At 40.4% G+C, this 12,959-nt stretch overlaps 1 protein-coding gene across 1 annotated transcript in view; it reads right to left on the bottom strand.

The window, feature by feature from the left end:
• The window catches only part of CNTN5 (contactin 5), a 273,429-nt gene that overhangs the window by 53,169 nt on the left and 207,301 nt on the right, over positions 1-12,959 (bottom strand). Inside the window, exon 12 of the mRNA XM_070943988.1 lies at positions 11,583-11,703. Within this exon, the coding sequence (XP_070800089.1) occupies positions 11,583-11,703 (121 nt within the window). The remainder of the gene's footprint in view (positions 1-11,582; positions 11,704-12,959) is intronic.

Consider the following 12,959-nt stretch of genomic DNA (forward strand, 5'->3'; position numbering starts at 1 on the left):
AATTTAATAAACTTTACAAAGGCAGCTCATGTCCATCCTGCCTTTTGAAATGAAGAAACCATTCAAAGAATTAAAGATTTAAAATATGTAGGAAAATATACCTGTACTTACAAGTGGAACTTTGAGGAACAGGATAATACATTCGTATTTCCCCCAAAATAAGACCCTGCCTTATATTTTTTTGCTACCAAAAAAAAGGCACTTAGGTCTTATTTTTGGGGAGGACGTCATCCACTGACTCACCTCACTTGCACTCATTGCCCCCCGGCCTCCTTTTTGCTCTCAGAGGCCTTCAGGAACTTCTTCGGCTTCAGATAGTTGCAGCCAGGCCTCGCACATTTCGGCCCATTTCCGGAGCTCTGTTATCCGCTACAGAGGCCATCAGGAAAGCCTTGCTGGCTACAGCAAAAGAAATGAGCTGAGATGCGTGAGGCCTGGCTGCAACTATCCAAAGTTAAGTAGTAGAACAGCTCCAACCCACCCCCATCCCATCCTAGCTTAATTTTTACATATGCACCCTGGAGTGGGCGGGTCTTAATAAGGGCTTATTTTGGGGCGGGGGTGGGTCTTATATTGGGCACACTTGTAAAAATCAAGCTAGGACTTACTTTCTGAGTAGGTCATATTTTCGGGAAACACAGTACACAGGGACTTAAATCTAAAGCTAAGTCATTAAAAAATATAATGTTTGCCTTCAAATGAAGCAATCTGAGATTATGCCAAAGAACTGACTGTTTTAAAGTCTTCCTTCCAACTGTGAAGCTACACTGTGAAGAATCTCTTGGCCGTTGAATCTGGGATGAGCATTAAAATCAAGAATGATAAGAATATTACAGAGGTATGATTGTCTATCTGAGAAAGTTAACACTTAAGTGTCCATTTTGTCAGAGTGTGTAGAGTGTGACTGCTAGTTTGAGACAACCCAGGAGCAAAATACAAGACACAGAGGTTTTGTCTTTACAAACAGTGGTTTATATACAAGTTATATACAGTATATATACATACACGTGCTAAGCAAAAGCTAGGCAAGCAATCAGACTTCTTCAACTCTACACGAAGAACTATAATGCAGACACACACATCTGCATTGGAGAGAGAGTGACGCTCTCTAATGGCCTCCCTTATATAGGCAGCTATAAAGGGCAATAACCCTGCTGACTCATCCTCAGTCTTAAAGGGCCACAATGGCTGGTCAGCTTTAAATCTGCATTACCCTGACACATTTCATTGTAACCAATTGTAGTCACTGAACTAGTACTACCTGTACAGTTGAGTATGCAGATGGCCTTGAAGAAAGGATTCAAATGTTATATGAACATAAGCTTTGCCCAGACATACAGGCAGAGTAAGGAAAAAAAACCCTCAAGATTTATTTCACCTTGGTTCTTGATTCTTTAGACTAACAGGGGAGATAGTTTCCTGCCAGTTTTTAAGATTCTGTTATTACATTCTACAGTAAGATAGACTTCTAGTAGTTGGTGTGGTATCTGTTTTGTGACTTGCGTTATCTCAAATGGCTCTGACAGTAGGAGAACATGGAAATCATAGTTTTTAAATTTTTTTTAGTCCTTGAAAAGTAGTTACACTCTAGGTCAGGGGTGTCAAACTCGATTTCATTGAGGGCCACATCAGGGTTGTGTTTGACCTCGGGGGGGGGGAAGGTGTGGCCAGGGTGGGTGTGGCCAACTCAATGTCACTTGTGTCGTGGGCGTCTGTGGCGGCCCAAGCACTCTGCCAGCAAAAACGTGCTCCCGAGCTCCATTTTCGGCTGCCACAGCAACCTTCTGCCAGTGAAAACGGAGCTTGGGGCTCCATTTTGTTGGCAGAAGCACCGTGGGCTGGTCCTTCACTGTTTCCAGGGCGGCCCCACAGGCCAGATCTAAGTACCCTGTGGGCCGGATCTGGACCCAGGCCTTGAGTTTGACACTCCTACTATAGGTCTTGTGGTTGGGGAATGACTGAGAAGAAGACCATATCTGCCCCTCTCATTCCTTTCTACTGATGCATGTGGGATTTTCTTCTGGATGGATTTTTTTTGGGGGGAGAATTATCAGGCTGACCTACAGACAGACAAGAGTTCTGATGTTCTTCACATTAAACATTTCAGATTATGAGCATATGGGATTCTAAAACTCCAAAACGTAATTGACTAATATATACAGATTTTTTTTTAATTGGCCAAGGCCCAATTGGTCTGCAGTATATTTTCTTCATTTGTTTAAGGTACATATTGTGTGAATTTATTTATTACTTTTGTACTCTGTAGACAGTGGGGCTCGATGGCTGCTCTTATTCATTTCAAAAGAGTCTGTGCAGAAAGTGGTGCTCGGAGCTTCATTATTTCTCTCAACAGGAGAGAATTTTAACCCTTAAAAAAAAAATCTCAGCTTCCAGGTAGATTTTTGATCTTTAAATTCAACTGATGCACAGGTAAGAATGGAAAGAGGCTCTGGCTAGCTTTTGGTGCAGCCTTGCATTAATCTTTGTAGTGAAAGCAGGATCTTCTTTTTAATAAATATGCCCTGTATCTTGAGAAGGAAGATGGCACATTTCTTTGTGTGTGTATGTGTATATATGTGTGTGTGTGTGTGTGTGTGTGCATGCGTGTGCTCACAGTCACTATCATGATTATGTTACCAGGAACTGTCTAATTAAAAATATTTTTTTTTTAAATGAACTTTCGTTGTTTGTCCAATTCTTCAGACTTGCTGAAAAAGCACCAATTGTCCATCAAGATTTCATGTTAAATAGGAATGATTATAGAATACTCAAATAGAGCAATCTATTCTTGAGTCACATTCTATGAATTTCTGATTTTCATCCTGCTGCTTATTTCATGAATTTCACCAAACCATAATGTAGCTGGCTAGTGTATGACTTACTGTCTCACATTAATCCAGCCATTGTAGTTTGCAAAGGATGGTTTGTCTGTCACTTGCTCCCTTCATTACACTTACTTACAAAGTACTGCACAAATGTCCATTAAAAACAACAACAGCAAAGCAATAGAATTTTGAAAGCCTAGGAAAATAAATATGTTTTGAATCCCTTCTAAAATTGTAATAAGGGCTTGCTTCAGTTTCTATAGCATTGTGTTCCATAAGGTAACCAAATCAACTGAGAAATAGCAATAGCACTTAGACTTATATACCACTTCACAGTGGTGTAAAAGTGCTTTTACAGCCCTCTCTAAGTGATTTACAGAGTCAGCATCTTGCACCCAACAATCTGGGTCCTATTTTACCAACCTCAGAAGGATGGATGGCTGAGTCAACCTTGAGCCACTCAGAATCAATAATGATTCCTTCTAAGTGATTATTTCAATTGTGGTTTTTTAATTATATTTACGTTTTATGGGAGCCACCCAGAGTTTGTGGAATTGGATACTATATTAAGTCGTCCTTCAGATTTAAAGAAGGCATGGTCTTGTGCAGGTCATCTGTGAACACAGAGGTGGCTCTGCACTCTCAGTCTGGAAGTATAGAGTCGAGTAACCCTAACCCCAAACTTGTGTGAATAGACTTGGTGGTTTCATTTAAAGCCTTTCCAGCATCAGTGAGAATCTTAGGTCAGGCAGAATCCTCAGGCTATGAAGCATTTGAAAAAAAGAAAGAAAAAGAATAATTGCTTCAAGGAAAAGTTGCAAGGAAGTAGCTGAACCTTAGGAGCTTCCATGTATAACTGGCATGCTTGTTGACCTCAAACTGAAGATTCAAGGACAAATCCATTCCACAACAAAAGCAGTCCTATGACTGACAGCAGACAGAAGCAGAGCTTTTATTTGTAGAGATAAAGGAGGACTGAAAAAAAATATCTCTGCAATTATGACAATGGGAAACCACTTTTGTACCACTGCCAAGATCAAGCCATGGAAATGCCCATGAACTTACCTAGAATCAAGTTGAGCTCAGAGGACACTGTACTCTGAAGCAGAAAGGTATATTCAGTAACATATGTGATACGGTGCCTTGCAACTTTATTATGCTATGATCTGAATGCACACACACCTTTGTGTTAGGTAAGGTTGGTTATTGGGTTAGCTCTCTGTTACCTTCTAGACAACGAGTTGCTAGATTCGACTCTTCAATTTTACCAACACAGGGCCAAGATACAATTTTCACCTGTGAAATGTTGGAGGGTACGCACAAAAGAAAATATACAACACGGTATCCTTGCAATTTACACATTTGTGGACATGGAGCAACCTCTTGCGGTGAGTTTTGAGGAAACAAGGAAACACCTATGGAGAAACGTTCTCACCAGTTCTTGACCTGTATCCACATAAAAAGCTGGATACAGCTGAGTTTAAAGAGAAATGAAATGATTTCTGATCCCTGCCCACGCTACATGATGAGACCCCGAATTCCTCACTATTGTCCTGCATATCTTTTAAAAGAGCTGCTTTAGAACAAAAGTAAGAGACCTGCAGAATTTGAAAGAAAAGTCTGTTAAGTCCTCTGAATCCTGTTTTCTACTCTGTCAAATGCCTGTGGAAATCCAGGAAATTAGCAAACATGATGCTGAATGTAATACAAGGCTAGCACACTGTAGTTATTAGTATGGAAAAAAAAACAATCAAAAGATTAAGAATCAGCAAAATGCATTAAAAACGTGTTGCAAGTTTGGACTTCTCCAAAGCTCTTTATCAGGCAAAATGTTATAGAAAGTCGTAGATATGAAAGAAAAGTTCCAAGATGATGCCTGCTTTTTCTCAGCTGCAGGGTCTAATTCATTCTCAAGAAGATTTGAGATTTAGTGGAGGCCTTATCCCCTGTCAGGTCACTCTTAGAGGACAGCGAATAATGTCTGAAAAGGCTATAAAAAGAGATAAGCACTGATAATCCTCAATTTGTCTAGAGCATGTAGACATCTAGCATGGCAGAAATCTATAGAAGAATCACAGCTCTCCTCTAATCAAAACCGGAAAGAAAGGTTTAAAAAATATCACCTAAGCCAAAGTGTCCTATATTAACAAGTGATTGCAGGGGACTGGAATCCTGGAAGCTGAAAATATGAAGCTTTTCTTTGGGCAAGAGTAAAATCAGTATGAGAGGTCCTCCACGCAAATCCAGTTTCACACAGAGAATGTGTAGTTTGCAAGAAAAGGATGAAGGGAGCAAACCACAGGGCATCTCCTAAATTAAATCTGCTTTTATCATCTGTGTTTGTCACACAGTCAACCAGATGTTTAGCCTGGATTTGGCATTTTTATCCACCTAGCAAGTTCTTCCCAAGCCCTGGGATAGGCAGATGCTATTGTTGGATGGTGTTGCAGATGTAAACTGTTCTAACTAAAGCTGACTTTTGCAATTGACTGATGGTGATTTTTGTCAATGCCAATGGTGTTCGTGTGGTCCTCCAGATGTTTGGAGATGGCATCCAAGGCACTATTACCGTTGTTGCTATCTTTGCTTTATTTTTTCAAAGTTGTTCTACTTCTATATGGTCTTTGCATTTTGTGATTTTTCTCCAGTTCTTTCTCTTCTGCTATCTCCATGTTCTGAAAAATCCAGACTTTATCATCTTTCTTATCAACAATCATTGTCTGGTGTGTTAAGTGACAGGTGCTTGTCTGTTTGAATTCTAAAGTCCCAGAACATTTTAGCATCTTTATTTTATATTACTTGGAATATCTTGTGGTCCCACTATCTTGTGGTGGTGCAGTTGTTAGAATGCAATATTGCAGGCTGACTCTGCCCATTGCCAGGAGTTCAATCCTGACTTGACTCAGCCTTCCATCCTTCTGAAGTCGGTAAAATGAGGACCCAGGTTGTTGGGGGCAATATGCTGACTCTGTAAACTGCTTAAAGAGTGCTGTGAAGTACTGTGAAGCTGCATATAAGTCTAAATGCTATTTATTGCAGATATTTCTACTCACCGTTGTGCTACTTTTGTCATGCTGTTGTTTATAGTCAATGGCAATAGCATTTAGACTTATATACTGCTTTGTAGTGTTTTACAGCCCTCTCTAAGTGGTTTACAGAGTCAGCATATTTTCCCCCAACAATCTGGGTTCTCATTTTACCAACCTTGGAAGGATGGAAGGCTAAGTCAACCTTGAGCCAGTCAGGATTGAACTGCTGGCAGAGGGAAGGTAGAGTCAGCTTGCAATACTGCATTCCAACTACTGCACCACCATGGCTCTATGCAAGATCTTTCTGTTCTTGTAGCAGCTTACTAAGTGGTTCGTTGTTTCTTCAGCTTCTTTATATAGGTGGCATTTGCTATTTGTTGCTGTCTCCTCCATTCTGGCTTTGTTCTTAAGGCTTGATCTTGTACAGCCAGAATTAGCCCCTCTGTCTCTTCAGTTTTCTTGTTCATAGACATTGCCAGATCTTGTTGCTGTTTGTTTTGCCATATAGTAGTATTTTGCCTTGCCATGTCTCTTTTCTATGCTTAATTTGGTCTTTCTGGTAATCCAGTTTGATCTCTCAGGTGTACTCTTTGTGGTGTACAAGCCTCAGTGCATCTTCTTCATAGTCCTTCAAGTATTTTTCCAATGCCTTTTTTTTCTTCCTCAACTGACTCTGGTGGATTATGATTATGATTACTATTACTATTTAAAAAGAGTACGGACTCTTCTGACAAATACTTTTTTGTAATGTACCAGTGGGATTTCTTGGAAAACAGCTGATTCTTTGTGGTTTGCACTTTGGGTGTGCTTTGTAATCTCAAACATAATAGATGGCCCCAAGCCGAGTTATGGAGAATGCAATCTAAACCCCATATAGAGACTAAAAGAGTTATATCTGTCAAGCTTTCGAGAGTAAACTTGTTTGAATAAGGAAGAAGTTATCATGTAAATGGGGACTTGGAGAGAAGGGAAGGGAAGGGAAGGGAAGGGAAGGGGAGGGGAGGGGAGGGGAGGGGAGGGGAGGGGAGGGGAGGGAAGAGAAGAGAAGAGAAGAGAAGAGAAGAGAAGAGAAGAGAAGAGAAGAGAAGAGAAGAGAAGAGAAGAGAAGAGAAGAGAAGCAACTTTATCTAGAAATAGAGAATTTAAGCAGAACAAAATGAGGGGAATTATCTGTCTGATCATTTGTTACAAAAGCATTAGGCTATGAATAGATTCGCAGAAATAAAGCTCTATAATTCTTAACTGTCCCACACACTTTCAATTTGCGGTTGGAAAAGAGTGTCATCCATTTAAATAAAATACTTTTTGTTTGCAAATTACAGGTGTGGAGATTTGATCCAGCTGTGCATTTATCTTTTAGCAAAAAAAAAAAAAAAAAAACCTTTGTAGGGCTGCACAGCACATATTAGAGATTATAAAGAGTTTCAATATAAAACGGCGTCGCCAAAGATTCTGTGAAATACAGAATAAAAAGGCAAGAAACCTGACAACTTTAAGCATTCTGGAGAAGTTAATACAGCTGACTATGAAATGGGTATTGATTCAGTGTATCAAGATTTTACTGGAGTAATAAGGTAGTCCTACGTTCACATAATGAACTGATAAGAATGTTATGGTTCTGAGTTATCCTGAATTATACAGGGAAGCAAATCAAGAAACACTAGGCAATAGACTTTACTGCATGCGTATGTCATGCCAAGTGAAAAACACAGGAAGCTGGTAAGATGTGCAAATAAATAAAAGTTAGCAAGGCTGAATCCCAATAGGAAGAGCAAATTTGTTCTGGAACAGTATCAAAAATTGAGCTAAAAAATTTGATTCTTCAATAATATGAAAAGGAATGAACTATACCTCATTCTTATGCAAGCTATGAAGGTACACCTAAACATTGCTACCCTGTTTCCCCCAAAATAAGACATCCCCTGATAATAAGCCCAATCGGGCTTTTGAGTGCATGGCAATAAGGCCAAGCGCTTATTTCAGGGTTCAAAAAAATATAACACAGGGTCTTATTTTTGGGGAAACACGGTAGTCTGTTCAGCAACAACTGACTTTTTAAGGGCAGAAGGCAGATTTTAGTAGTACAAGTAGTCCTCAATTTACAAACGGTTCCTTTAATGACCATTCAAAGTTACAATGGCACTAACAAAAAGTTACTTATGACTATTTTTCACACTTACGACCACTGCCATGTGATCAAAATTCAGACGCTCAGCAACTGATTCATATTTATGACGATTGCAGGGTCCTGGGATTGCATGATCCCCTTCTGTAACCTTCTGATAAGCAAAGTCAATGGGGGAGCCAGATTCACTTTACAACCCTGTTATTTTTTTTTTTTTTAATTTGATTTATATGCCGCCCTTCTCCGAAGACTCAGGGCGGCTTACAATGTGCTCAGCAATAGCCTTCATCCTTTTGTATATTTATACAAAGTCAGCTTATTGCCCCCACAAACTGGGTCCTCATTTCACCTACCTTAGAAAGGATGGAAGGCTGAGTCAACCTTGAGCCTTGGCGAGATTCGAACCCTGCAGTAATTGCAGGCAGCTGGTCTTAAGCAGCTTAATAACAGGGTGCCTTAAACCCTTGTACTACCAAGGTTATTAACTTAACACCTGGAGTGATTCACTTAACAACTGTGGCAAGAGAGGTCATAAAAAGGGGCAAAATTCACTTAACAACAGAAATTTTGGGCTCCGTTGCGGCCATAATCCGAGGACTAGCTATAATGCTTGAACTGGCCTTGCGAAAGGCCGTTTGGCAAACAAAGCTTAGGTCTTTGGGATTTGAACTCTTGTTTCTTCACTCTGCCAAAGGAGTTCAGCTCCCCTCTGTGTTCAGAAGGGAACTGCAGCAACAGGCTGCAGGAATGGAGTTTGTGTCTTTGAGATCATCTGGGGCAGGGGTGGGTTCTACTTACCTTTACTACCGGTTCGCAACGGGGGCCGCGCACGTATGCTCACTTCCTGATGATGTCGAGGTCAATGGGCGGAGTCTCCCACCGGTTTTACTACCTGTTCTATAGAACTGGTCCAAACCGGGGGTAACCCACCACTGATCTGGGATCTGTTTCTGTACCTCACCAGAGCAATTTGACTACTTTCCATGCCTGGAAAAGAATTTTTTCCAGCTGGCTGCAGGAATGGAACTGAGATCTTTGGAATCTGAGCTCTGTTTCTTCAACCCCATAGAAGAAATTCAGCACCCCACATGCTCAGAAGGGAAGTGCATGGAAGACACGCCTCTTGGTAGATGGCAGCAGCTTTCAACTTCCCCTGCCAGCTTTCCCACTGACTTTCTGGGGAAGCCAGAAGAGAAGAGTATAAATGGGATAAGAGAGCCAGTTTGGTCTAGTGGTTAAGGCACCAGCAAGAGACCATGAGTTCAAGTCCTGCCTTTAACCATGAAAGCCAACTGGGTATTGTTGGGCCAGCCACTCTCTTTCACCTCATCTCACAGGGTTGTTACTGTTGTTGTGGTAAAAATAAGAGAAGGAAGTATGTTGGATATGTTTTCTGCCTTGAATATTTGTAAAAATAATAAAGATGGGATACAAACAAATAATAATAAATAAAACCATTGCTTAGCAATCAAACTGCGAATAGATTGCCAAGCACCCAGATATGGTCATGGAGAGGCAGTACAATGTTTTACAATATCTTTCTCAAGCCATTGTAATGTTGAATGGTCATTAAACAATTGGTCCTAAATTGAGGTCCACCTATAATTGCCTTTTGATGTGTTTACCGTATTTTCCGGCGTATAAGATGACTGGGCGTATAAGACGACCCCCGAATTTTCCTGTTAAAATATAGGATTTGGGCTATACTCTCCGTATAAGACTACCCCTCTTCCAACGCACACCAAATAAAAATTAAAAAACATCAACTGGCTCACCCACAATGTAAAAGCAGCTGTGCTAGACCCAAAATGGCCCCTGAAACAAGCAGGAACCTCACACAGCCACAAAAAGCCCCAAAACCCCACTTTCACACTTTACACACACAAAATTCCACATACAGCTTTGTGAGATTTTGTGTGTTTGTGTAGTTAGAGTGAAAACACTACAAAAACATACTAAATCTCAGAAAGCTGCACAAATATTATTTTATTTTATTTTATTTTATTTTTATTTTTATATGAAAGCTAAATTTAAAACTTCCTAAACTTTAAATGGCTAGGTCTAAAAAAGAACAACTAAAAAAAAAACCCAATTAACTATTTTTTTTAAAGATCCCAAAGGGGAAAAAAACTTACCCAATAGAACAGGAGTCTCCAACCTTGGCAACTTTAAGACTTGTAGACTTCAACTCCCAGAATTCCTCAGCCAGCTTTGTTTTGCTGGCTGAGGAATTCTGGGAGTTGAAGTCCACAACTCCCTGCTTGCTTGATTGCAGGCAGGGAGTGGCTTGCTGATGGAATGGATTCAGGCAAGCGAAGCAAGGCAAGCAGCTAAGGTAAGCAAGCTGGAGGGGGAAAACTTTTTTCCTTCTCCATGGCTCTGGCGATCCCAGCTGAGTTGCCTGGTTAGCAGATCGTCAGGGCTTGGATCGTCAGAGCCATGTGAAAGAAGAAAAGTTTTTTCCTTCTCCATGGCTCTGGCGATCCCAGATGAGTTTGCTTCTCATCCAAGAAGCTTCTTCAGCGCTGACTGGATGGCTATTTAGCTATGCAATTTGGGATAAACACCCTTCAAATGGTTGTGGGAGTATGAATGGATTTCCAGAGGAAAAAACTGCAGACTAAAGGAACCAGGAGCACTACTCAGGTGACCCTGAGGACCCAGATAAACCTCTAGGTGGCCTCAACAACTCTCTAGAAGGATGCAAATGACCAGCTGTCTGCAAGGAATATAAATCCTTCCATTCCCCGCTATCCTGTCAGAGCTGAAGAAGCTTCTTGGATGAGAAGCAAAATGTCTTCAAAGAAAAAGCAAGAAAGTCCAGTTGCCTCCTGAAAAAGGACCTTTGGGATAATATTGATGTTTTTATTTCTGATAACTTGTAATGAACTCTAATTGATTAATATAGAAAGATGAGGTTTTAGAGTTGGGCTTATAGAGAATGGGGTGAGATATGAAATGAAAAAGGGGGATATGGTTCAGTGGTGGGTTTAAAAAATGTTTACTACTGGTTCTCTGGATTTGGCTTGGTGGGCGTGGCATGGCTTGGTGGGCGTGGCTGGGTGGGCGTGGCAGGGGAAGGATACTGTAAAATCTCCATTCCCTTCCCACTCCAGGGGAAGGTTACTGCAAAATCCCCAATTCCTCCCGATCAGCTGGGACTCGGGAGGCAGAGAATAGATGGGGGAGGGGGCAGCCAGAGGTGGTATTTACCGGTTCTCCGACCTACTCAAAATTTCCACTACCAGTTCTCCAGAACTGGTCAGAACCTGCTGAAACTCACCTCTGGTATGGTTGTATTTTAAGAGACTGCGATAAGTTAGTGTTGATTATAGCTGCTGGGAATGAAGTTTCTTCTATTTTTCTTACTTTCCTTTCTTTCTTCTTTCCTTTTTCTGTGCTTTTTCATTTTTTTAAAAAATGTAGTTCTGTATTATCTAGTTAGTAATATCAAGTTTTATTTGTATAACGTAATTTTTAATAAAGTTATTTAAAAACAACAACAACAACCCCATAGCCATGAGATCAGCATCAATGTCTATATTTCAACTGGGTTGTGCAATTATTTATGCTGATCTTGTCTTCTGTGATTAGTATACTCACCCCTAACAAGAAGTTCTGCCTCATCTGATATACTATCTGCTGTAGATTGCACCCTGCAGCCATATCTTCCAGCATGCATCAGAAGGATGTTCCTGATCATTAAATCCGCAGAAGATGCTTGCTGTGGGGGGGAAGAAAAAATAAGCAATACAATAGCATCTGCTCAAACACATTACGGATATAGATTTGCGAAAATGGAAGAGCTGCTTCCTTTGAGCATTTGGGATAGACGACATAATCCTCGTAACAATCTATTCTTTTTTTTTTGCTTTAATTTATATACCGCCCTTCTCCAGAGACTCAGGGCGGCTTACAATGCGTTATTCCCACCAGCGTTCTCAGTTACAGGCAATCCTCAATTTATAACTGGTTGCTTAGCACTCATTGGAAGTTACCTCTTTCCTTTTTTTTATTTTTATTGTATAAAATACAAAAAAGAAAAAGAAAAGAAAATAGGAAATTAAGGAAAGGAAAAGGGACGGGAAAAATGGGTGTGAAAGACCCATTGACTTCTAACCCTTCCTAGCACAGTATAAGATAAATACACTCCAACCTCAACATTTTGCGTTTACATATTAATATACCCTGTTTCCCCTAAAATAAGACCTCCCCTGATAATAAGCTCAATCGGGCTTTTGAGGCACTAAAATAAGCCCCCCCCTGAAAATAAGCCCTCCCTGAAAATATTTAAATGCATGCAAAAAGGGTCCCCACCATTTCCTCTGGTTTTTTCCATGCGCCCCAAAATAATAAGACCTCCCTGAAAATAAAGCCAAGCGCTTATTTCGGGGTTCAAAAAAATATAAGACAGGTCTTATTTTCAGGAAAACATGGTATAACTAGCCGTTTCTATAGCACCAAATCTTTCTAACCAACAAAACCAAAATCAAAGTTTCATTTTTTTCCCTCACAAGCACAAATTCCAGAAGTGATATCGTGTGTGTGTGAGTGGGGCAGCACATAAACAAACACACAAAAAACTGAGTTTTGATATTTGGACTAAGAGTGTCAGCTGCAGAATTGGGACCGTTGCGTGTACAACACATGTATGGAAGTGCTGCTGTAGGAATAATCCCAGAATCAACTGTGGCGGCATTTCAAAGTATTCTGTAGCTTGCTGTCCAACAGTCATTAACATCTCCATTCCGTTGTTGTTAACAAATACTTCCCAATCTTTATGCATCCATTACACCATGTCTCTGTCTCATACAGAGGTTTTGCAGGGCAGTGATATCACAGCCATTTGCTGCTGCTTCTAATATTTTGTTAGACCCTTAGGAGAGATTTGAACTTAGGTCTTTGAAATCCACTCAGATGTACATTTTATAGGTCAGCAGTCTGATGTAAGTACTGAAGATAAATAGATGAGTTGTATTC

Source organism: Pituophis catenifer, unplaced genomic scaffold (genome assembly GCF_029215685.1).
Source record: "Pituophis catenifer annectens isolate HBS135680 unplaced genomic scaffold, rPitCat1.0.hap2 SCAF_4, whole genome shotgun sequence".
Taxonomy (NCBI): domain Eukaryota; kingdom Metazoa; phylum Chordata; class Lepidosauria; order Squamata; family Colubridae; genus Pituophis; species Pituophis catenifer.